The 23,030-nt window shown below is 42.0% G+C and overlaps 1 protein-coding gene across 2 annotated transcripts in view; it reads right to left on the bottom strand.

Moving 5' to 3' along the window:
• Positions 1-3,229: 3,229 nt before the first annotated feature.
• Positions 3,230-23,030, bottom strand: part of RPS6KA5 (ribosomal protein S6 kinase A5) — a 178,927-nt gene continuing 159,126 nt past the window's right edge. Inside the window, exons 13-17 of one of the 2 annotated variants that reach the window (XM_026515454.4) lie at positions 20,361-20,531; positions 16,461-16,652; positions 7,809-7,968; positions 6,323-6,486; positions 3,230-5,070 (exon numbers count right to left, since the gene is read on the bottom strand). In XM_026515454.4, the coding sequence (XP_026371239.1) occupies positions 4,831-5,070; positions 6,323-6,486; positions 7,809-7,968; positions 16,461-16,652; positions 20,361-20,531 (927 nt within the window). In that variant the 3' untranslated portion in view covers positions 3,230-4,830. Of the gene's footprint in view, positions 5,071-6,322; positions 6,487-7,808; positions 7,969-12,730; positions 13,944-16,460; positions 16,653-20,360; positions 20,532-23,030 lie in introns of those variants that run through there. The other variant, XM_057318628.1, reaches the window with a different exon arrangement.

Here is a 23,030-nt window from a genome sequence, read left to right as displayed (position 1 = left end):
GCTCAGTGCAGAGCCCGACACGGGCCTCGATCTCGTGACCCTGAGATCACGACCTGATCCAAAACCAAGAGTCGGAAGTTTAACCGACTGTGCCATCCAGGTGCCCCTCTTGGTACAGGGCTTTAAAACATCAATGAAAAGATAAAAACTCCTCCATATGGGAAGGAACAAGGATGAAACTGGAAATTGTTTTAGTGAAGAGACCAATTTTATAAAACCATACAAATTAAAATTGTAAAGCAATGGAAAAGAATGATGGAAATGACACAAGGCTGAGTATCTTCCCAGTTGCCTGTGCTCCAGATAAGTCGCTGTGGTAAATACCAACTTGACCTGTCTGAAGCATTCAACTCCTGATAACTGAGGCAGCACTCCCGCTAGAAAAATATCACAACATGTCCTTCCACCCATCCCCGTGGAAATACGCCAAGAAAATGAAACCTGATGAGTAACTACCAAGAATCCTGTCTTTTCATCCAAGTCTTCTAGACACAAAATACCAAGCTTTTACCATGTGGTCAGAAGTCATCGAGGAAAGGAAATGGCTGGCAGACAACAGGACCTATTTGGATGAGTGCAAACAAGTGGAGACAGATGGAACTGGGAGATACTTCAGTTTCGTACTCCTTTTCTGTCTGCTAGTAGGAAAATGTAAAATACTGGCACCTGCTTCATTCACGAATTCATGAACGAGAAGGTGGACAGCGCCCTTGGGGAACCATCATTCACTGAGTTAACGTAACAGAGAGCAGGGCGACCAAATAACAGGGCTCAAGAAGCGAGATCTTGAAAGCCCAGAAGAAAGAAATGCTGAGGATGAGAAGTGGAACGGAGCTAACCCCATGTTCTTAGGATGGAGGATACTGCTCCCTTGATAAGACACGTTGTCCTCAGACTCACAGGATTTAAATAACTGCTCTCAAGAAACATATTCTCCCCAAAGAATGTCACAACTTTGGAGTGAAGTCACTTAACCAGACGGTGACTAAAACCTCTAAGTTGCTGTAGCAGCTATTTCCTTTGGCTAGATGAGACTTAAACTATTTATTTATGCATACTTCTTCTGTTGTCTTTTGATTACTTTCCCTTTCTTTGAGTTTTAGAATGACTAGCACTTAAATTCAAAATTTCGTGAGAGCCTGCTACATTCTTTTTACTGCCAGACAATGGTATCGGGTACAGATGGCCATTCATGTAGCGAACAGAAGTGATGACAGGCCAGAAGTCAGGTGTCATGGTGAAGGACATCTGAGGGCCAAAAGTCATATATAATTGTATGATATTTCAGTATGTTACGATAATTCCTCTATAAGACAATTATTTTGATACAGTGTAAGTGGCATATCAGAATTTAACTTACGTATTTAGATCTTAAAGAATACTACAAGTGTGATAAAGAACAAATACCCAAATCTTGATCTTATTATTGGCCCCAGGTGCATACTCAAAGTAATCAGGTCGTTGAAGGCACAAGGGGACCAGTCATTTAGAGACTTTCACCATTCTGAGGTACGCCGCTCTTCATAAATATGGCAATAACAGCGTCTGAAATGGGGGCAAGGAGAATGAGTAGATAAGCAACTGTATGCTTTTATAAAGTGCTTGAGGATATACTTAAAAAAAAAGTAAAGTGAGATACAAAAGAAATCTGCTTATTAAAAAATAGTTACTGGTATCCTCATAGGCTTCTTTAAAAAAACTTACCTTGTGTTTTCCATGTTGTCTTTACACAGTTATTTAAGAAATCGGTAGCAATAGAGAAACGTTAAAAAGCGTTTTTTCATGGTAAGTGAATCTGCAACTCTACCACAAACAAGCATGTTGACATTAACTCCGGGCGGCTTGAGTTTTTTGGTTCCAGGGGGTTCACGGACTCATTGTTTTATAGAGGTTGGGAAGAATGCATGGATTTCAAAATAGCTAATTTAACTCAGTCAGCCACAGGATCTGGCATAAGAAATAGAAGGAACTCACCTTTTAAAATGTATTTCCTCTATTATCTCATTGACCCTCAATCAGCCATCTGTAGTCGTAAAATAGATGCACCAGGACCTATGATGGTGTGAAAACTACATGCAAATAAAATCAAGCAGGGAAAAGGGGGAGGGGTGACTTGGCCTTATCTCCAAAATTAATATTATAGAAAGAGAATTTAACATATATATTTGGTTTTTATAGATCTACTTCTTTTTCTCTCCTGACACTAAGAAAGAGTCCTTTCATTGAACATTTTCATACGAAGCATTTTTTAGTTTACTCGGCTATGACTCAGTGAAAGCTTTGTGAATTTCCAAGTGCAAGTCCCCAGCCATGAACAGCTTGCACAGAGTCTAAGTGCTACAGACTCGGCATCAGAGCTGTGTCTCTGGAATTGGGGGGTAGGGTGAGGATGAAGATATTTGACAATGGGGCACTCCGAGTGTTTTCTGAGATTCTTCCAAAAGGTAATTCAGGGAGCCTCACTGTGATGGATTTGCCTTCTCTTTCCTTCCTCCTCGTCCTCCGCCTGCCTTTTCACCCATTCCATTTTCTGTCAGGTCCTTCAGAAGAACAAACGAGGGGCGCCTGGGTAGCGCAGTCGTTAAAGCGTCTACCTTCAGCTCAGGGCGTGATCCTGGCGTTCTGGGATCGAGCCCCACATCAGGCTCCTCTGCTAGAAGCCTGCTTCTTCCTCTCCCACTCCCCCTGCTGTGTTCCCTCTCTCGCTGGCTGTCTCTCTGTCACATAAATAAATAAAATCTTAAAAAAAAAAAAAAAAAAAGAAGAACAAACGAAAAGGAAACCCCTCAATTTCACTCTCTGGGAGTCAATGACATCATTGGTCCTTAGGGTACACCAACTATTTTTCTGGATCATTTGCCATTAGCAACAAAGTCCCTTTAGTTTATACTTTATAACTAGTATTTCTTACCAGGATGCACAGTTTAAAAAATGACCTGAAGAGTTGACTTAGATGTTTCCAAATCTATTCAACATAACTGTAGATATAAGTGGACATTTTCTTGGTTATTGTAATGCTGTGCCTGGATGGAATCACATTCTGTGAATTTGCTATAGGTTGTAATAATTCATGTAAAGATTTCTCATCATTACCAGGAAAGGCTGAAAGCTAGGGGTACAAAACTTTCACTGACTCGTGAGAATTATAGAGCCATCTCGGCCACTGAAAAGTATAAAAAAGTTACTTCCGATAACCCCTGTGGACAAAAATGTGAACAGAATAATACAATATTTTGAAAATATTTTAATATTTGCCATTTTTTGCCTGTGCTATTAATATATACATTGATTTAGTAATAAATATACTATTACATAGAGCGCAATATTTTTAGTATTCATAACTAGTTGAAATTAATGCTGCTATTATCTCAAGAAAGGAATAAATAAATATCATGCCCCAATTCCAAACCAATGCTCAAGAGGTTATCATTAACAAAAATTATAAAATAAACAGGTCGGGCATTATCTTTTTAAGCATGATTCTTGTAAACATAGCAAAGATCACTTTTCTCAGTCCTGACATTTCGTGTGATGGCTTGAAAAGAAAATACAACATACAAATCCTATCACTTCTTTTTTTTGCATAGGGAATGAATTAATTGTGCCTGAAAATGCAGCAATCTTTCAGTGAAATGTCTTCACCACATAGCACTTGTTTCCTGTAGGAATTCAGAACTTTGGAGCAATAAAAGTGCTCTGCATAAGTTTATAAAATATGCTTTCTGGATTTAAAATTGAACAGAAAGATTCCGAGACAAGTCATAGTCATGATTCTAAAATACTATGTACAGAACGTCCGGCCACAGGAGGGGCCTCGCTGCAGCGCAGCACAGTGTGCGAGGGAAGCACAGTGTTTCGCAGACTTGCCCTTCGGATCTTCGTCGGTGCCCACGTGGCTAGCGATTGCGCCCGTTCCACTTGCGCAGACAAGGTAGAAAGGGGGATGTGAGGACAAATTTAAAGTGGATCATGGAAAAACTGGCAAAAATGCAGTACATATGCTTTAAACAGTGCACTTTATAAAACAGTTTGCTTTATTCGTAGTCTCTTATAAAGTGCAATATTACTTAAAAGAGACCTGTACCTTAATAGTTTGCAATAACCATGAAAACAAATCGCCAGGAAAGAGCAGTGCAAAATTAAAAACATACGTAGCTTAGCATGCATCTCAGACGGATCCCGAGTACAGAGCGTGGGACCTTAAGTTCCTGTACTTTTTTTTTTTTTTACTTTTTAGAAAAAGATTAATAATAACAGGTTACCATCATAAGTAACCATAAAATAAAGACAATAAGTTAAAATCCTCTCTCAAGAAATAAGTGTACGCCACACATACAATTCACTACAGAATCATTTTGAAAACCCTCAGACCGTTTTCTCTGATCGATCCCTGTTCGAGGGGTGCAAATCTCAAAAACCTACGCTGTCCACAAGGCAAAGCAAAAGGTGCCATCATCACAGGATGAGTGACTCTTGCCGGCAGAGCTCTGGAAAACCCACGACTCACTCTGTAAGCAGCTCAAACCTAACCAGTCCCTAATTAGATTTACAGATAGACACCTTTGCTCTTTCCAGAACAGTCTGCTGGCATCGTGCTAGGTCGCTAAACAGTATAGCAGGTGCTCTGTTCACAGTAACATTCGCTGTCCAGTGCTTTTGGACAAGGATAACCAACTGGGTTTTCCTGAAAAAAATTCCCTAAGAGGCAGATTCCAAAAAGACCAACAGGACATGGTTGTAAAAGCGTAAGACATCACCTCAGGCACATGCTGAGGGCATTCAAGGTGCGATGGGTCGTCATCGGTGACACTCCTACCGTCCCCGCGCCACTCAGTCTGAGAACTGGAAGAGCGTGTCTGGGTTGCCGGGGTCCGCGGGGTTGCTGGGCTGCAGGGTCTTCGTGGGCGTGGTTTTCCCGTGGGAGTGAGAGGAGGACGAGTGAGAACTTTCGCTAGAGCTGCTGCGCGTCTCTGTGCTCGTGCTGGTCTTCTTCATTTTCCGTCTCTTCGCCAAAGGGGCCTTGTCGACATTCTGAAGGCAAAACCCCTCTCTCTTGTATTTGTTAAAGGCCTAGCGGAGAAAGAAAGGGAGCCCCTGTGAAGGTCAAGGGATTGAAGTTTTCTTGCCAGCTAGGACTTCTGGCAGAAGACAACTTCCGGTCAGCAACCACAGCTCCAAGTTGCTCTGGGAGCAAGGTCCTGAAAAAATCATTTGCAAACCTCCAGACAGGGTACAGAAGCTCACGGGGAAGAGTCTCAAGGGCTCTGCTTAAATCAAACCGGCCAGGCTGTTCAGGGGTTAGGATTCTCATAAATCTTTTGAAGAAGTTAGTGCTACCTTTCCATAAAAACCACGAACCTCTCAGCCCCCATTACTTTTACTAGTTCTGGGTCTGAGATTTAAAATGCCGACCACAACATCCCCATACAGAGCAGACTGGATCCGCGATGGGCCCTCCTCTCCACTTCCAGGTCGGGGCAGTTGGGGTGTATCTCGGATACTTCACCTGCACAGAGAGGCTCAGCTCCGCCCGCTCAGGCTGGCTTTCTCCTCACAGCGGCCTGTCCCCACCTCTCTGAGCCTCAAGTTTGGGTGTCCCTGGGGTTACTCTTGATAGCTTTGCATCAAGTGTCACTGGGAAGTCGGGGATCATCTGTACAAACTCTCGCAGTTAATCCCTTCACACCTCAACATATCCTAGCTCATTAATTTTTAATCCCTTTCTGCAGCTAAAGAAGAAATGCTGTCCCTTTTCCTCTCTCAAGATAATCCTTCAGAGGTAATTTACTTCTCCCTAACTCATCTATTCCTTATACAATTCTCTTAAAGCATTTGCATCTGCTTGGCACAAATGCACGCGCTCTTATTCCCTATCCCTCAGTTTCTAGGATGTTATGCATAAATGGCGGCCGAGTGAACGAACAGACTTTTCACATGTGCCTTAGTTCCTAATGTTTAGCTACGGTTTTTAAAGAAACTGATTTGGCCTATTTGAGAGATAAAAGTTCCAATATCATGCATAGTTTTCATTAGCTACTGAAAATTTTCAGCTCTTCAAATATCAAACCACTGCCTCATCTCACAAACACATCCGAAATGTCAAACAAGTATTTTGTGGGTTAGCAGTGACTCAGGTCCCCCACATACTTTCTGTTAATAAACGTGTTATATCATGGAGGGATTTATAAAAACATACCTAGAATGAAAATAACACATTCTTTTAAATGTACTACTAATTAAGAGTGTGTCTCAGAGGTTAAGGAGTAAACACATCTGATTCCTTTTCAAACCCGCCCGCCGTGTGCGGAGCGCAGGGCCTTACGTGGAAGGTTGCTTTCACACAGGTTTGCACGGCAGCTCCCGAAGATCCTAGAATGTCCGGAGTCATCAGAGGATTGGAGGACAGCTGACTGCCATCTTGAAGCCATTCGTTGTATCTCAAGCCTGACATTTTAAGTCTTTTATTTGGGTCGACTGTGAGGAGTCCTATGGGAATAATTAAAATATTTTTATTTTATGATTTGTTTCAAACATACATCCCAATTAGGTTTATGTGACACAATGGTTTCAATAAAGCTTCAACCTCCTACAAAGGTCATTACATTTTCACATACATTTCAATCCCCTAATAAATCCCGAATGCTAATGCCAAGGCCCACAATAGCCTAGTCTACGGTAGGCTAACTCGCTTCTCAATCAGGAGGACACTGGCACCCAAAACAAGGACTCCCACTGGCGACTGGGAAGCTCCACATGACAGAGAGAACCGAGATGTACTCACTCATGCACAAACACCTTGTACAAGGCAGCGAGCGCAGTAAGGCGCTCGAGATATGGAGATGGAGACCCAAAGGGGCGCTGTGAGGAGAGACACAGACGAAAACCGACTGTGACAGTGTCAGGGGACAAGCACAATAGCAACATCCCCATGCACAGCGTGTCGGAGACCCGAGGGGAGGGCTCTGACAGCAGTGTGGACACCCTGGAAGCTTCCAGAAGATGAGTTCTGGGGGATGAGGGGGTGCCCCAGGGATTAGAAACAGCGAGCGTGAAGTCACGCAGGAATCTGAGCTCTGGCACATCTGAAGAATTCAGAGGCAGCATGAGGGTAACCAGAGGCATGGGCAGGCAGGGCCAGGTCCTGAAGGGCTCCGGAGTTCAAAGGCTCCCATCCGGGAGTCTGACCGGAAGCTAACGAACGGGGAGTCTCGGAAGGATTTTTAGCAGGAGAGAGGCATGATCACACCTGATATGAGGAAGGTCGCTCTGCTATTGATAATGGTGTCTAACACCTCCATAGTGAACTGACACTATTTTACTATCCTTTCCCCCAAAATATGCCTCCCCTCCCGCTCTTGCACTGCCAGGCAGCCAGAATGGGTGACACCATCCACCCCTCACCTTCCTCGCCTTCCACAGACAGCCACCCAGTCCTGCAGTTCAGCATCCGTCCTCACCACCCGCTCGTCCCCATTCACGTGGCCGCCCTCAGTTCCTGCCGTCCTCTCTCCTAAGAGCCCCCCCCCCCCTTTCAGCTCGTCTCACTGCTTCTGCCTTGACCTGTCTGTTATTAGTGTCAGTTCACTAGGGGGTGTTAGATTGAGATGCTGTGGACCCTGCAGATGTGGATAAGATTACTAAGGGACAGTGTTCCGGTAAGAAAAAAGTAAGACTCAGTTGAATAACATGGAAACCTTCTAGAACACACGTGAGTTCCTTGAGTAATCAACAAATATATGCGAATGGGCAGGATTCCACGTCAATCACCTACACATCATACGCAGTGTAAAATGTCATTAGAGTCTGACCTTGGATCAAATCTTTAGCTTCTTGGGATACATTCTTCCAGGCTTCTCCTTCAAAGGAGAAATCTCCCTTTTTAATTTTCTTCATGATTTCCACCGCACTGGTACATGTCAAACTTTTGTCATGAGACTGGAATGGAACTTGCCCCGACAACATTGTATACTATCAAGGACAAAAAAGGAACAAAGAGAATGTCTACCAAAGTCATTGTCAAAGTCATGCTAGTCACTTCATTACTAACTGTGTCAGCATCATTTACCAAATACCACAGCTGGCATTATTGGGTTTAAAAGATTACATGGACTCTATCCCTGAAGCAACAAATGCATTTCAAAGCCTGGTAAATAAAGTGAGACAGCTTATTAGATCAAAATTTAAAGAGCAAGAAGAACAAAACAAGGATACTCCAATTACTTCAGAAAAGATCATACTAATGTTAACAGAAAGTTGAGAGACAGCAGAACCTCTCAATACCTTTTTCTTTTTTTTCTATTCAGTTCCACATATCTTTTCCTTAGGACATTAATCGTGGTTAAGGGCTGCAAGCATTTTTAATTTAGGCCTTCCAATTCTGGTTGTAATTACCACTTTTATTTTTCTCGTTGCGTTAAATAGAATGAATTCTCTGCAACCACCTGTTTTCACTGAAGCCATGTGTTTGAAAATTCATGTTTAAGGGTTTTGCCCTTTAAAAAGTCAATAGAAAAACTGAAAAGCTAAGTAAGGCTTGTCTTTGCAGCAGAGACTGAATTTAAACTTGAAACTTCTTGGAAGGTTTTCTCTCTGCTTGCTGAGAGACTTAGAGGCCTGCGGAGGTGACAGACGGCCATGAACAGTGGAGTGAAGCGACAGTGTCTTAGCACAGACCCCACAGAAGCACCGCACACTGAGGACATGGTGGTGCTGTCGGCAGGAACCGGCTCACCACGGCGGTTATTCATGAAGGGACACAAAAAGGAGGATCTCTGTTTCAAGCCCAGGCCTCAGGAGGAGGTGTGTGCCCACGGAGAAGTCCCAGCGACCTGGAAGGACTCTGCGTTTCTCTTTTCTGGCCATGTGTCTGACGAGCAGGCTCAGCCTCATGACGGCAAGATGGTGACGCCGCTCTCACACACTGGCTCTCAGGAAAGATGGACGTGCCCAGACAGGACAACAAAAAGGACATTAAAAGGGGAAAGCAGGAGGCACAATTAGGTGGGCAGTCCACAAACCCTGGGTGAGGAGGACAGAGCACAGAGGGATGAGCCCCAGAAAGACAGGAGAAGAAACCTGGCTCCTCTGAGGTGACCAGAGACCAGGAGGCTCTGGGCGAATCTGGACTTTCTGCCTGAGAGAATAAAAGCTCTGCTCGCCAGGATGGAGAGTTTGAAAATCGAAGATGCCAAGGAGAAGACACCTCAGTTACTGACTTGGAACAACCTGACGTGAAGACAGTTGTTCTAAGGAGGGAAATGTGAAGATGCCTGAAGAACCATGACAACACAATTTAAGAAAATAAAAACCTCCCTAAATCTTCTCTCCTTTACCCTTCACGCATGATGTTCATGCAGCCTACCCTTTTCCCCCCGAGGTCTCCTTCCTCAGACGACGGCACTGACTTCCCGACCCTGCCCTGGCACCTTGCTGGCACCTTCCAGGCTCCGACCTCGCCTGCCCGCCCACCTCAGCCTGTGAGGCCCAGAGTCCCACCCCATGTTCCGCACCAACAGTTCCTCGGCTTCCCTGACGGTGCTCCAGCTACTCATTCTCCTTAGAAGGCCATCTTCTTTTCAGCTGGCAAAGGCTCCCCGCCCCCGTGGTGTAACTTTCCAGGATGTGTGACTAGGACCTCGGCCATCTGCCATCGTTACTCCATGGCAGGAGGGGAACATGGGCTTTTGAGTCAGACAGACCTGGCTTCCTGCTTTTTTACTTACTAGCTTCTATTTTCTGTTTAGTTAGCCGTTTCGTTACTAGCTTAGGCAAATTAGTTAAGCTCTCTTAGACTATTTCTTCGTCTTTATAATAAATGTAACGGGATCGAGCAACCCACTGCATTTGGTAAGAGCAGCAGGCAGCTCAGTAGTACACCCAACTTCACTGTTTTCCCTTCCTCCTCTTTCTCTGGTTGGAAGGCAGTAGGGACCCCATTCCTGATGGCAAGTGGGGGAATCAGAACAGTGAGTCACACAACTTTAAAGTCCCTTCTTAAAGGTCCACTTTCTAGATCATTGCTGGCACCAACTATCTCAGCCCAGGTTCCCCAGACAGCAGAGTCGAAAGCAAAAGCTAATACACAACTACATTAAGGAGTGGGGTCCCTGAGGAGGAAGAATTGAGGAGAACAGGAACAGTGTCCGTACCAAAGGAACTGCTGGCCCTGGCTAGAATGGACCAGCCAGGATCAGCTGCCATGCTGAATGTGATACAAGTCAATATGGTGCTGGCATTGACAAGCACCTGTTGATCTAGCCAACAGATCCTTCTTGATTTCTATCAATAGGAAAGATCAAAGCAGTACGTCTTTACATGGCGAGGACAGCATTCCTGTCTTGTCTGAGAGCTGTGCGAACTCTCCGGCTCTGTTACAATACGGTCTGTGAGGACGACCCTGATCATCTTGACATTCTCAAGAACCCCATGCTGGCTCTCCGTAGTGACGTCTTCATGAAGGGAGACCCGGTGAGCAGGAACTAGTAGTAACCTAAACGCCTTCTAAGCACCCGAATGCCAGAGGGTGGGAGAGAGACTGGACAGACATTCAGGGGACTGTCACACTGGTAGAGGTTTTAGAGCCCCCACCATTAGGGGCACAGAGACTTGTCCCTGAAAGACGGGTACCATCAAGAAAGAGGCATACGGCTTAGTGGGCTTCTTTGGATTTTGATGATGTCATCTACTGCTCTTCTTGAGAACACTGCTCCAATCCGTTCATCAAGTGACTGGGGAGGCTACCAGTTTCAAGTGGGGCCTGGAGTCAAGAGGGCTCTGCAGCAGGTCCCAGCTGTAACACAAGCCATCCTCCTACCGAGGCCATAGGATCTTGCTGACTTGACTGGGCTAGAGGTTTATCTGTGAAAGGTGAGCATGCTGTGCAGAGTCTCTGGCCAGTGCACGAGGAGAGTCACAGAGCAGACGTGAAGGAATCTGGGGTGGGGTTCTTGCCTTCTGTGGCAGAGAACTACTCTCTGAAAAACAGCTCCTGGACACTACTGGCTCCTAGCAGACCACGTGTGCCCACAGAGGGGACACCAAGAGCAGTGCCTCATGTTCTAGGACCAGCAGTTGCTCTGACTCATAAAGTCGCAGCAGTGACCTGATGTACTATGGACACGGCACTCTCAGAACAGTCCTAGGAGGTCCAGAAGGCAGGAGTAGGTTACAGCCATGGCTGTATGTTACCTATCTCTGTTGTATCAACAGTTCTTCCTTAACTCAAGCCAATGGCCTCACTGAGGACAGGTTCCCGATGACCAATTGACAGAGGAAAAGGAAATTGGGACTGCTTGGTGGATGGTCTATTAGAACATGAAAACCTCAGTGAAGGCACCTGCTCAGGACAATACCCTGGGGGGTTGGAGCTCTGTCCTCGAGGATTGTATCAAACCATCAGCTGATCCACTGGTGCTGGGTCGCGCATATCTAGATTCTTTTTTTAGCATCAGAGAGAGGGAGGGAGAGACACTGCAACTCTTTGGGGTGGGGGGGATCTTAGGCAGGCTCCATGGCCAGCACAGAGCCCTACACAGGGCTTGATCTCACGACCCTAAGATCATGACCAGAGCCAAAATCAAGAGTCAGATGCTTAACTGACTGAGCCACCTAGGCACCCTCTCCTCCAATATCTAGATTTTAAAGGTACATGGCCAACTTATAAAATATCTTTCTATTGTTGATGAGCACCTGATTTGTTTCCAGTGTGGGGCATTTTGAAACATACTAAATATATATATATATATATATTTTTTTTTATATGTTTTTTTTTTTCCTTTTCTTATACACATCTTTTGGAACATAAAAATACAATTTCTCTCGGGTGTATTCCTGAGGATGAACTGCTGGGTCATTTGGTCTGTGTATGTTCAGGAGATACTGCCAAACAGTTTTCCAAAATATATTCCACTTCTTAATCCTACCCTACTTCCTAAAGGATGTGAATGTAGCTAAATATAAGAAAGTAACCTTTATAAATACAGTTTTCTTGCTTTCTGATATGTAATAATGCAACAGGCTGTTGGGTAGAAAAATTCTCCATCTTTGTAAGTATTTAAAGGAGACTGGTGATCAGGGACCTTGTAGAAAAGATCCCTGCTCTAGAAGAGGTAGAAATAGACAAACTTTAGGCTCCTCTTAACTCCAAGATCTTACAATTTTAATTGATTACCCAGGAATCAACTTGTGTTAAAAATAATTTTGTGGGGCACCTGGGTGGCTCAGCTGTTAAGTGTCTGCCTTCGCCTCAGGTCATGGTCCCAGGGTCCTGGAATCGAGCCCTGCATTGGGCTCCCTGCTCGGTGGAAAGCCTGCTTCTCCCTCTCACACTCCCTTTGCTTGTGTTCCCTCTCTCACTGTCTCTCTCTGTCAAATAAATAAAATCTTTAAAAAATAATAATAATTTTGTGCCTGCAAATTGTTTGCAAATGGTGTGGCAAACAAGTACTTACATACATAAAGATATAGCTCTATGTGTGTGACCATATGTATGTATGTACCTACCCACACACACACACACACACACACACACGGAGAGTGTGCACACAAGACAGAATTCAAGAGGAAGAAAAAGGAAATGTGGCAAAATGCCAGATGTTCGCAGTATTATTCTCTCAAATTTTTTCGAGGTCTGAAATTTCCAAAATAAAATTTTGAGAAAAAAGTAAAATAAGAAAGTATTCTCCTAAATAAAACACTTGGAAGAATTATGTTTTAAGTGGAATTCTATATACCCGTTGGGTGGCATATAATCCTATCCTACATAAATACTTTGCATTAGGGACTGAATGCTTACATGCCTCCAAAATTCTTATGTTGGGGCACTTGGGTGGCTCGGTTAGTTAAGTGTCTGACTCTGGATTTAGGCTCAGGTCATGATCTCTGGGCCATGAGATCGAGCCCTGCTTCAGGTTCCCTCAGTGAGGAGTCTGCTTGAGATTCTCTCTCTCTTCTTCTGTCCCTCCGCCTGCTCACAAGCGCGCATTCAACAGTCTCTCTCTCTCAAACAAATAAATAAATCTTAAAAAAAATTCCTATGTTGAAGACCCAACCCCCAATGTGACTATAGTTAGAGACAGGGCCTTTACGGAGGTAATTAAAATTACATGCAGTCCTAAGGGCGGGGTCCTCATCCAATGGGATTAGTGTCCTTATAAACAGAAACAGCAGAGAGCTTGCTCACTCACATTCTCTCTCCAAGCACACTCACTGAGGAAAGGCCATGCGAGGGTACAGAGAGCAGTGGCTGTTTACAACCCAAGGGGAAAATCCTCACCAGACGCCAACACTGCTGGCATCTTGGTATTGGACTTCCCAGCCTCTAGTCTGTGCGAAAATACATTTCTGTTGTTCAAGCTGCCTAAGCGGCGGCATTTTGTTACAGCGGCACCAAGCTAGACACTGCGTAAGCTCTATTTTAGTTAAAGTCCTGTAGGTTTCTGACAGGGACCACGTATCCACGAGGCCAACGGGGGTGTAGTCAAGCCACATGAGACTACGTGACGCAGCCTCCTGGAGTGTTTGTTTTACTCAACGGCGGTGATGTAAATTATTTTCTTATTAAAATAGCCACATTCATGTTTATTAGATACAACCCACAAGAAGGCCACAGATTTCCTGTCTTTTTTTTTTAAGATTTTATTTTTAAGTAATCGCAACACGCAAAGTGGGGCTTGAACTCACAACTCTGAGATCAAGAGCTGCATGCTCCACCGACTGAGCCAGCCAGGTGCCCCAAAAGGCCAGAGATTTCTAAGGCAAATCAGGAGGCTCCAAATAAACTTGGTGCTTGCTATGGAATAACTGAGGCTTTGTATCTAGAACTTCCGGAGGTATGCATTCATGCATGTGGAAAGATTTGCAAAGCACTCTGGTTTTTTTTTTTTTTTTTGACAGCTCAATGCATGTGCTAACTTCGTTCTTCGTCTGTATTTCATTGTGTATCTCTAAAAGGCAAAGATTTTTAAAAATCACAACCACAACACCATGATCACACCTTTAAGAAATTAGCAATCATTCCTTTAGATCATTCAGTATCCAATCAATATTCAGATTTCTCCAACTGTGTCACATACATTGTATGTATCTATTGTAATTACATCTGTATGACTTAGAGTTTGAATTTAATAAATAGAATTGAAATTAGAATTTGCTTGAATCAGACTTCAAGTAAGTGTATATATTGTTTCATAAGCGTCTGTTAGTCTATACGCTCTCGGGCTACCTTTTTTCTCACAGGAGAAACCAGGTTATTTGCCTTGTAGAACTGCCCACAGTCTAGATATTGTGACTGTACTACTGTGTTATCACTTAAGCTGTTCTTTGTGCCTTACTTGTCTTAACAACTTGACAAGTGGATCGAGAGAGAAGCCTGGCTTCCGTATCCATGCCATTACACAAAGTTATTTCCATAGATACGGCATTAGGAACCTCGAAAATACCTGTCCGCGTGTCTAAGACTGTCTTTTAAAACCTTAAAGAGGATGATGATTATAACTGACCTATATTTAAAGTAAAGGCTCTTTTACGAGGGGTAATTTTATATGATTACTAAAATTGGAAAGCTCCATTTTTTTTAGGCTAATTTTTTAGGAGAATGCTAATGAAAATGTTAGAGGTTTATAAATGAAACTCTCAAATCTATAGAAGTTAGTTGTTTACTTTTATTTAAAAGATCTTATTTATAAATATTTAATTTTAGTTTGAAAATTATAAATGATGACTTAAAATTGCTGAAATGAAAGCCGTATAAAACTTAAAAATAAAAAGAAGAACCATTGTGCAGGGACAACTGGCTAGCCACTGGGGGAAAACACGCTGACACCAAAATAAATCCCAGATGGAGTGCAGATTTAAGTATAAAAATAAAATATAATTCTAGAGGAAAATTTAGGAGAATGTTTTTATAATTTTGGTTTGGGGTAGGGGTGGAGAGACAATCTGACATCAAAACCACATATCATAAAGGAAAAGACTGACATCTTACTACATTGAAATAAAAAAATTCTCCATTTAAACCCCACTAAAACCCCAAAGAAAATCCCATATTATGATAAACAAAGTTTTCAAACAAAGGACCAAATCAGAAAAAATATCTTCAATATCAATGGCAAAGGATTAAAATCCTTCACAGAGCTTTAAAATAAGAAAAATTTCCCCACAGGAAAATGGGCAAAGCTCATAAACAGCAATTCATAAAAAAGAAAATACAAATGTCCAAATACACGAAAAGATGCTCAAAACTGAATAGTCATCAAAGAAATGTATGTAAATTATAACAACAGCAGGAAATAATTTAAGATTGAAATCGATAGTGTCTGATGTACTCGCATACAGTTGACGAGAACATGATCTGTTAAACCTTCTAGAAGGAAATCCAGGCATATGTGTCAAAATAAAGATGTGCACGCCCTTCTCGTAGGAGTCTATTCCAAGGAAATAATGAGACAAATGCAGCCACATATGTAAAAAAATTTTCATTTGCGTAGTTTATAATTAGTGAAAACTGGAAAACACTAACTGCTCATTAGTATAGAAATGGTTAAATGAACTCTGGAGGCTCAAACCACATGTGTAATATAATCTCATTTGTTAAAAAACCCACATAGCTGACAGAAAACACACATAACATGGTGGCGGAAGGCGGGGGGTGTGAGGAGTGGGGGAGCTCGCGCACATCATCTCCACGCAATGCGATTATGAGTGATTTCACTGTTCCTTAAATCTTTCTGTATTTGTCTGAAATTTTCTCCCAAAGATTATGCATTACAAATTACATGCAGAAAAAGTCAAGCTATTTTGAGAAGAAACATGCCAAGATTTTTCTAGCTTAACGTTCTGCTTCTGATCATGGCAGCCAATGACATTTTGTGAAAGGCATGCTTATCATGATTACTATAAGTTACTATAAATATTTCTCGCTTTCTCTATTAATTTGTTAATTTATCCTAAATTATCTTCCTTAATTACATTTTTAGTCTGAAAACCTCACAGAATGCATTTTTAATGTTTTCCTATCAATAAGTCACTTTGCTATTTTCACATTTTATCCAATATGACTACCTTTTGAAAATATACTATTGCTTCTTTTATTTAAAAAAACCACCATATAAACTCTTATGCACATAAAATGCAGTGCCTCCAATATTTCAAAATAAACCAAAATAAAACATATCTTTCAAAAATATACTTTTGCTTCTTCTAAAAAAATATAAACTCCTATGCACATAAAACATACTGCCTTCAATATTTCAAAATAAACCAAAATAAAATCTCCTATATTGTCTCCAATGTAAATTTTGAAAAAGGGAAGTAGTCTTGGGTCAGAGCTTTCATTGGTGGTACAGAAAAGAAACGAATCTTCCAATTTTCCCCAAACTTGAAGAAAAACAGCAGAGAGCGAGACAGGTAAGAGGCAATCTGGAAACTGACCGGGTTCAATGGCCCCAGGGAAATGAACTCACCAAAATGACGCCCAGGCTCCAGAGGTCGCAGGACTCGTCGTAGCCGTTGTGGTTCAAGAGCTCGGGGGCCGCGTAGTGCAGGGTGAAGCAGGGCGTCTTGAGAGGCTGATTATCAGGCGGCTTTAAGCGTGCAAACCCAAAATCGATTACTTTAATTTCCAAATTGTCATTTTCATCAGTGAACAATAAATTCTGCAAGATACAAACACTTCAATTAGTCTCTCATGAAAATGTCCTAGGACCTGGGGACGCCATTTGTTTAACACTCTCGGTCTACACGCCGATACTGGATTCAGACGAGGAGAGAGGTCTGATGGGGAGCGTCTGGGAGCTGGGTGTCAGCATGCTGTTGTTCCCTGCCTGACGCTTTTTGGTATTATTTCAGTTTTATAATGTCTTGTGAAACACTTCTCGACTGTACCACGCCTCTTCCCATGTCAAAAGAGCCTTTGCCTACATTTTTCTCTCTCACGCTGTTTGCCCTCTACCTCCCCCATCAGTCTCCCTTCCGACCTGGCTCACGTGCACCTACTCCTCGTTTGGAGATACCACCCTAATGTGCCACCAAACAGAAGTTAGGACTTTTCCTATTTTCTGCTAGCATATTTTCTTTTTCTTTCTGGTACTTAGCATCTTGGTATTAGAAATTCAACATCTTCTTCCCCCATTAGGCCATAATTCCCTAACGGCAGGGACTAGGTGTCCCCGTTATTTATGACTCTATTCCCAAAACCTGGTGCAGTCATATAGTAGGTGCTTTGGTAAGTATCTGTCCATCAAGTAAAGTCATAAATAAAATCGCTGTCTCTAGTCTCTCCTGTTAAAGATGACATGGTAGGGGCGCCTGGCGGGCTCAGCTGGAAGAGCATGTGACTCTTAATCTTGGGATTGTGAGTTTAAGCCCCGCATTGGGTGTAGAGATTACTTGAATTAAAAAACAAAACAAAAAAACCTCAAAAAATAAAAAAGAAAGAAGACATGGTAAAGACATACATTACATTTCAGAAATATTTTCTCCAAAACAGTTAATACTTAAATATTTTTTGATGCGTATGGATATTATCCCTCAGTTATTCAGAAAACACTGTTCTCTCGCATCCCTCGTCTGCCAAGCCTTCTCAGTCACTAAGGCTTTCCTGCGTCGTTTCTGTGTTTATCACATGTTGAATAAATGCTAACTGTCTGATGCACGGCCATCACTTTTATTAGTCTATCAAGCTAGTACCCACAGTAAGTGACTGATTATATTGTCTTCAGACATCCTGACAAAACCTGTTATGTCTTTATGTTTATTAAGTTATTCCTCAGATCTGGACCATCATTTGCTTTGTTACTATTATTCCAGCTAAATTAAAAGACATCACAGAAGGCTTCATTCCTACCAAGAAGAAAAATCTACACTTTCCATTCAAAAGTTAAAAATGAATAAAGTGGGAGGAAAGAAAAGCAAAAATATTACAAAGTTTTCTTAAATGTTCTATCTACAATGCTGGATCCTGAATTTGTGATGGAATTCAAATGTGGATATGACTGAATATAAGGTTCACCACCACTAAGTCAGAGCTGGGGTTCACGCGCTTGTGCTCGGGAGAAGTCTCCCAGCCAACGACTCCCGAGCTCCTCTGTAGGGCCAGCACTGGGCTGCGTAGGTAGGCGTGAGAAGCACCCCTGGCCCCTGGCTTCATCGAGCCTGCTCAGCCTTCGGAAATGACTTCAGTTTCTTCTGTCTTTAGGCTGGCAGACGACTGCCTTAGCTGCAGTTCTTGAAACGAGGGAGACTCCCTCTCCGGGCGGAGCTGGGCATGCAACGGCCTTTCAGCCTCCTGTCAAGTCCCACCTGAAACTAATCTGATGACGTTTTTCTTAATCTTTCAAGAGTATGGGGTTCGGTTTGAAAAGTACAAAGCAGCCCACCAGGAATGTTAGCCCGCTTCTAAATTTGTCGGCTTCTCACCTAGAATTTAGGATTTTGCCTAAGCAGAAAGCCAAGGCCACATAAATATCAACCCAAAGATATATAACCAGATCTTAAAATATGACATCAATGGGAAAGGAATTAACCCTTTGTCTGGAAATAATATACTCTGCCATTTAAAAGTCCAAGGGAAAGTTATTTTATTATGAGGATGTTAGTGCAAAGGCACATTTTCATTTCTCCAAAGTCTATTTTGATTTAGGGCTAGAACTGTAGTAGAATGTCCTAGGTAATCTGACAGTTCTTCATTTCAAATGATTACTTGAAAGAAAAGGTTTGTAACAAATAAGAAGAATTAAGCAACATAAGTATCTTTTTTATCAGTAAAATAGGAAGGCAGATTTAAATTCTGTTGGAGAGGACAGTTGCCTCATTTGAGACTCATGGGACGACAGATGGCCAGTTATCAAAGAATAAAACATGTGAAAATGAATTCTATACAGTCATGGAACAGATCTTTTCAATTAAAAAAATTACATGCTTGTTCCTTGTCTATCAAGAAAACATTTAAGTGGTGTGCTTTCACATTTAAAAATAGAGCGCTAATCTCTGATGTACAGAGCACCATATTTTCAGTGGGTGTTCTGTAGGAGAGTGAGAACTCACATGAAGGAAGCAGAGGGGGAGCTACCATAGTTGCAAGTTCATAAAACAATGCACTTTTGACTAATTACTAGTAATATGAAAAACAGCAATAGGAAGTCCACAGAAAGAAGTTTATATGCTTTAGAATCGGTCCATTATATTTGGATGCACATATTTCCATTTTTAGGGGCACCTGGGTGGCTCCGTCAGGTAAGTGTCTGCCTTTGGCTCAGGTCATGATCTCAGGGTCCTGGGATTGAGCCCTGCATCGGGCTCCATGCTCAGTGGGGAGTCTGCTTCTCCCTCTCCCTCTGCCCCTCCACCTGCTTGTGCTCTCTCTCTCTCAAATAAATAAAATCTAAAAAAAAAAAAAAAAAAGAATTCCATTTTTAAAACATCCTCTTCCTACCAATGATTTGAGATATTTAAACAGGCAAAAAATGGTGCTTTTAGAGACATATTCTTTTGTAGTTTAACACAAAAAATTAACTCCAAATAAATTATTATTTTAAAAAATTTGACAATGCATTATAATCACATGGTAATTAAAAATGAAGTTCTATTTTAAAGAGGAAATATGTATAATTTTGCATATGGTAAAGGATGAGTCATTGTTATGCTTTTATAAATTATTGGGTTTTGTTTTTTAATTTTCATTATTATTTTGATGATTTCCTAAAAGGGGGGAATTTTCATATTTTTGATACTAAAAAGGGACATTCTGGAGCTAGAATCTTTTTTATTAACCTTTTGAAAGAAGAAATATATAAAAAGCTGCTGCTTCCACATTGCTACACAATTCTAAAAATATAATACATGAGCAAAGAGAAGCATAAATAAGGATGGTACAACTAATTAAACAAAGACAATTCTTTATGTTTAAATATTTAGAACAGAATTATATACATCCCGTTTCATGAGCTAATCAATTTGATGACAAAAATGAAAAATAAGCTTCTGCAATACATCATTAAAAAAAACCCCTCTAAAACGGTACACATATAGAAAGGATATTATTTTCTGCTACAAAAATTTCCATTGCTATTTTTAGCCCACAACTGTTGCATAAAGTATTTCTTCCATAAAAGGCTCTCACACTTACAAATATAACCTCAAGATGATCTGCTGGCAAAAAAAAAAAAAAAAAAAAAAAAAAAAGACAAATTTATTTTAGACTAAAATAGAAGAGAAAGAAAATCCAAGAAACGGGATCTCTGCAAGTATCTATTTAGCAGAAAGCCCTAAACAACGAAACAAGAAAAGCCCACCCGGCTGTGGTGGGGGGTGTCTGGTACTGAGGCTAGACTGAGTGACAGGAGGGAGCGCGCGGCGCTTGATACCTCGGGCTTCAGGTCCCTGTGCACCACACCCACATCGTGCATGTGGCTCACGGCCGAAACGAGCTTCCGCATGATGTAACTGGCTTCAGTCTCACTGAAGTGTTTCTTTTTCTTAATGCGTTCAAACAGCTCTCCCCCGTTCAGAAGTTCCATCACCAGAAACGTGTGCAGCTAGAAAGGAAAAAAGGAGAATGCGGAGAGGGCTTTCATGAAGAGAAGCGTATTTACGGATGAAACATTCCTGGACTATTAACGATCGCCAATAAATTTCGATAATCCCTTGTTAAAATAATCAACAGCAAGCCTTAATGCTGGAGAGGAAAGAATTGAAGGATAACGTGGCTTTTTTAGAATTCTATTTTGGTCATGGAAAATTTCAAGTGCTGCAGTGAAGTCTTTATATAACCCTTCCTTGACTAATTCTTTCATTTGAATTCCATTCCAACTCTCTATCGAGTTTACATACCTTTCTTTTTAAAGTGTGACCTAGTGCTGATAATAATGTGAAATCGTCTGCTTTAAATCACAGAGAAGATTAACGACAGAGCATGGGCAACTGCCCACAGGAGGCCTGACCCACCCACTGAATGGCAAATATATCTTTTAAAAAAGGTATTGTTTCATGAAGGCATTCTGAACCTCCTGTGAGAGCTCAGCGGGTAGCTTCAGGGTTCCTTGTTAATATCCATGGCAAATACCAAAACTCAGTGCGGTGTTTTTTGTTTTCGTTTTTTTTAAATAACTGCTTTGGATACCAATGGCATTATCTTAATTAAATAGTTAAAAATTATTTATTCACTATGCTTTGTATACATGTCCATAAAGAAAATAACATAGGAGCAATCAAAAAACAAAGGAATTGTATCAGCTCTCAAATGAACACAAACATGTAGTTTAAAAAATGATATCCAATCAACAGATTCAGGTGCTATGTATTACGTCATCCAACAAACACGTTTCCTTTTGAAGTAGCAAAATCCAAAAAAAAAGAAAAAGCTTCATAAAAAAGGCGATTATCCTGTACATACTGAGAAAACTTTAAAAGCTGACCGTTTGTAATAAGAGAATTGCTTCCAGGCTACCAGAGATCAAGCTAATTTGAGTTTCTACATACGACGGATACGGCCAAAGTTGAAGGTCTGCTAGAAGCATATGCCAGTGAGGTTTTTTTAAAAAAATGGAGGGCAATACCTCTAAGTGGTTTAACAGATAGGTTTTAGAGTCAAACGTGGATTGGAATGGCACTTCTATACTTATTTATGACCCTGGAGATGCTACTTAACCTCTAATGAGCTTTGGGACCCTTATTGATAAAATAGGTAAGAGTGAGAAAATGTACATGAGAGAGTTGGACAATGGCCCTCGGAAGACAACCATATCCTAATCCCCAGAACCTGTGGACGTTCCCTGATATGGTAAAGGGACTCTGCAGATGTGATTAAGGATCTTGAGATGGGAAGAGCGTCTAAATTATCCATCAGAGCCAACAGTATGGGAGGGGACTATGGAAACAAGAGACTGGAGTGATAAAAAGAAGGGTCACAAGCCAAGAAATGCGAGCAGTTTCCAGAAGCTAAAAAAGGCAAGCAAATGGACTGTCCCTTTGAGTCTTCAGAAGGGACCACCCCTGCTGCCACCGGACTTTACACCAGGGAGACTGATTTTGAACTTCTCATCTCCAGACTGTACGATTATAAATTGGTACTGCTTAGGTCTGTGGTAATTTGTTACATGAGCAAGAGGAAGTGAATACAGATCGCGGTACACTCTGTGAACTCCACTGCTGTGGCGTCGAGGCTGAAGACCCACCCTCATCGATCTCACCCATTAGCTGAAGAGCAGATTGTGTGCACTTGGGGATGACTGAGGCAACTGTCACTACACGGAAAGAATCACCCAAGGGGTCAACAGCAGAATGATAATATATTTTAATATATTTGTACTAGTATATATAGGATTATATCATGAGACAACTTATATTCAGTAACTTTTTTTTTTGAGAGAGAGAGCGAGCGTGGGGGGAGGGGCAGAGGAAGAGGAGAGAGAATCTTTAGGGGGCTCCATGCCCAGTGTGGAGCCCAACAAGGGGCTCGATCTCACGACCCTATCACGACCTGAGCCGAAACCAAGAGTGGGTGGCTTAACCGACTGAGCCATTCAGGCACCCTTCAGTAACTCTTTCATATAAAAATAACAAATAAGAAATTTAACCTGTGGCATAAGTACAAAATTAGGGAGCCAGTTCCTGAGATATGACATCTACCTGAACATAAGAGACTGAATGTCTCTGCTGGGACGTAGCTGGGCACAAGCGCAAAACCGGAGGGGGATGTCAAAGGTCATCCTCCAATCTCTTGACTGATCAGGTGAATCATCTTCAACAGGAGACTGTCCAGGCTCTTTTTAAGCACCTCCAGTGGATGGGGGACTCATTACTTCTACTGGACTTGGGTGGCTCAACGACATGGAGGCAAGCAGAGGAGCATGGAGAGCAGCTCCCCCAAGGCCTTGCTTCAAAGATATTCCTTTTCTGACTATGCGAACCACAGAGCACGTAGATGACAATGTCATTTTGGGGTGCTCACTCCATGTTTCTGCCACCCCTAAGGCAGCAGAGTTCTGAAGTTGGACTGCTTGGTCCAGAGCCCAGCATTACCACTCACGAACTGT

This window comes from Ursus arctos, unplaced genomic scaffold, assembly GCF_023065955.2.
Source record: "Ursus arctos isolate Adak ecotype North America unplaced genomic scaffold, UrsArc2.0 scaffold_25, whole genome shotgun sequence".
In the NCBI taxonomy this organism is placed as follows: domain Eukaryota; kingdom Metazoa; phylum Chordata; class Mammalia; order Carnivora; family Ursidae; genus Ursus; species Ursus arctos.
The sequence above is the reverse complement of the archived record's forward strand: the minus strand, read 5'-3'. Positions and strand labels throughout refer to the sequence as shown.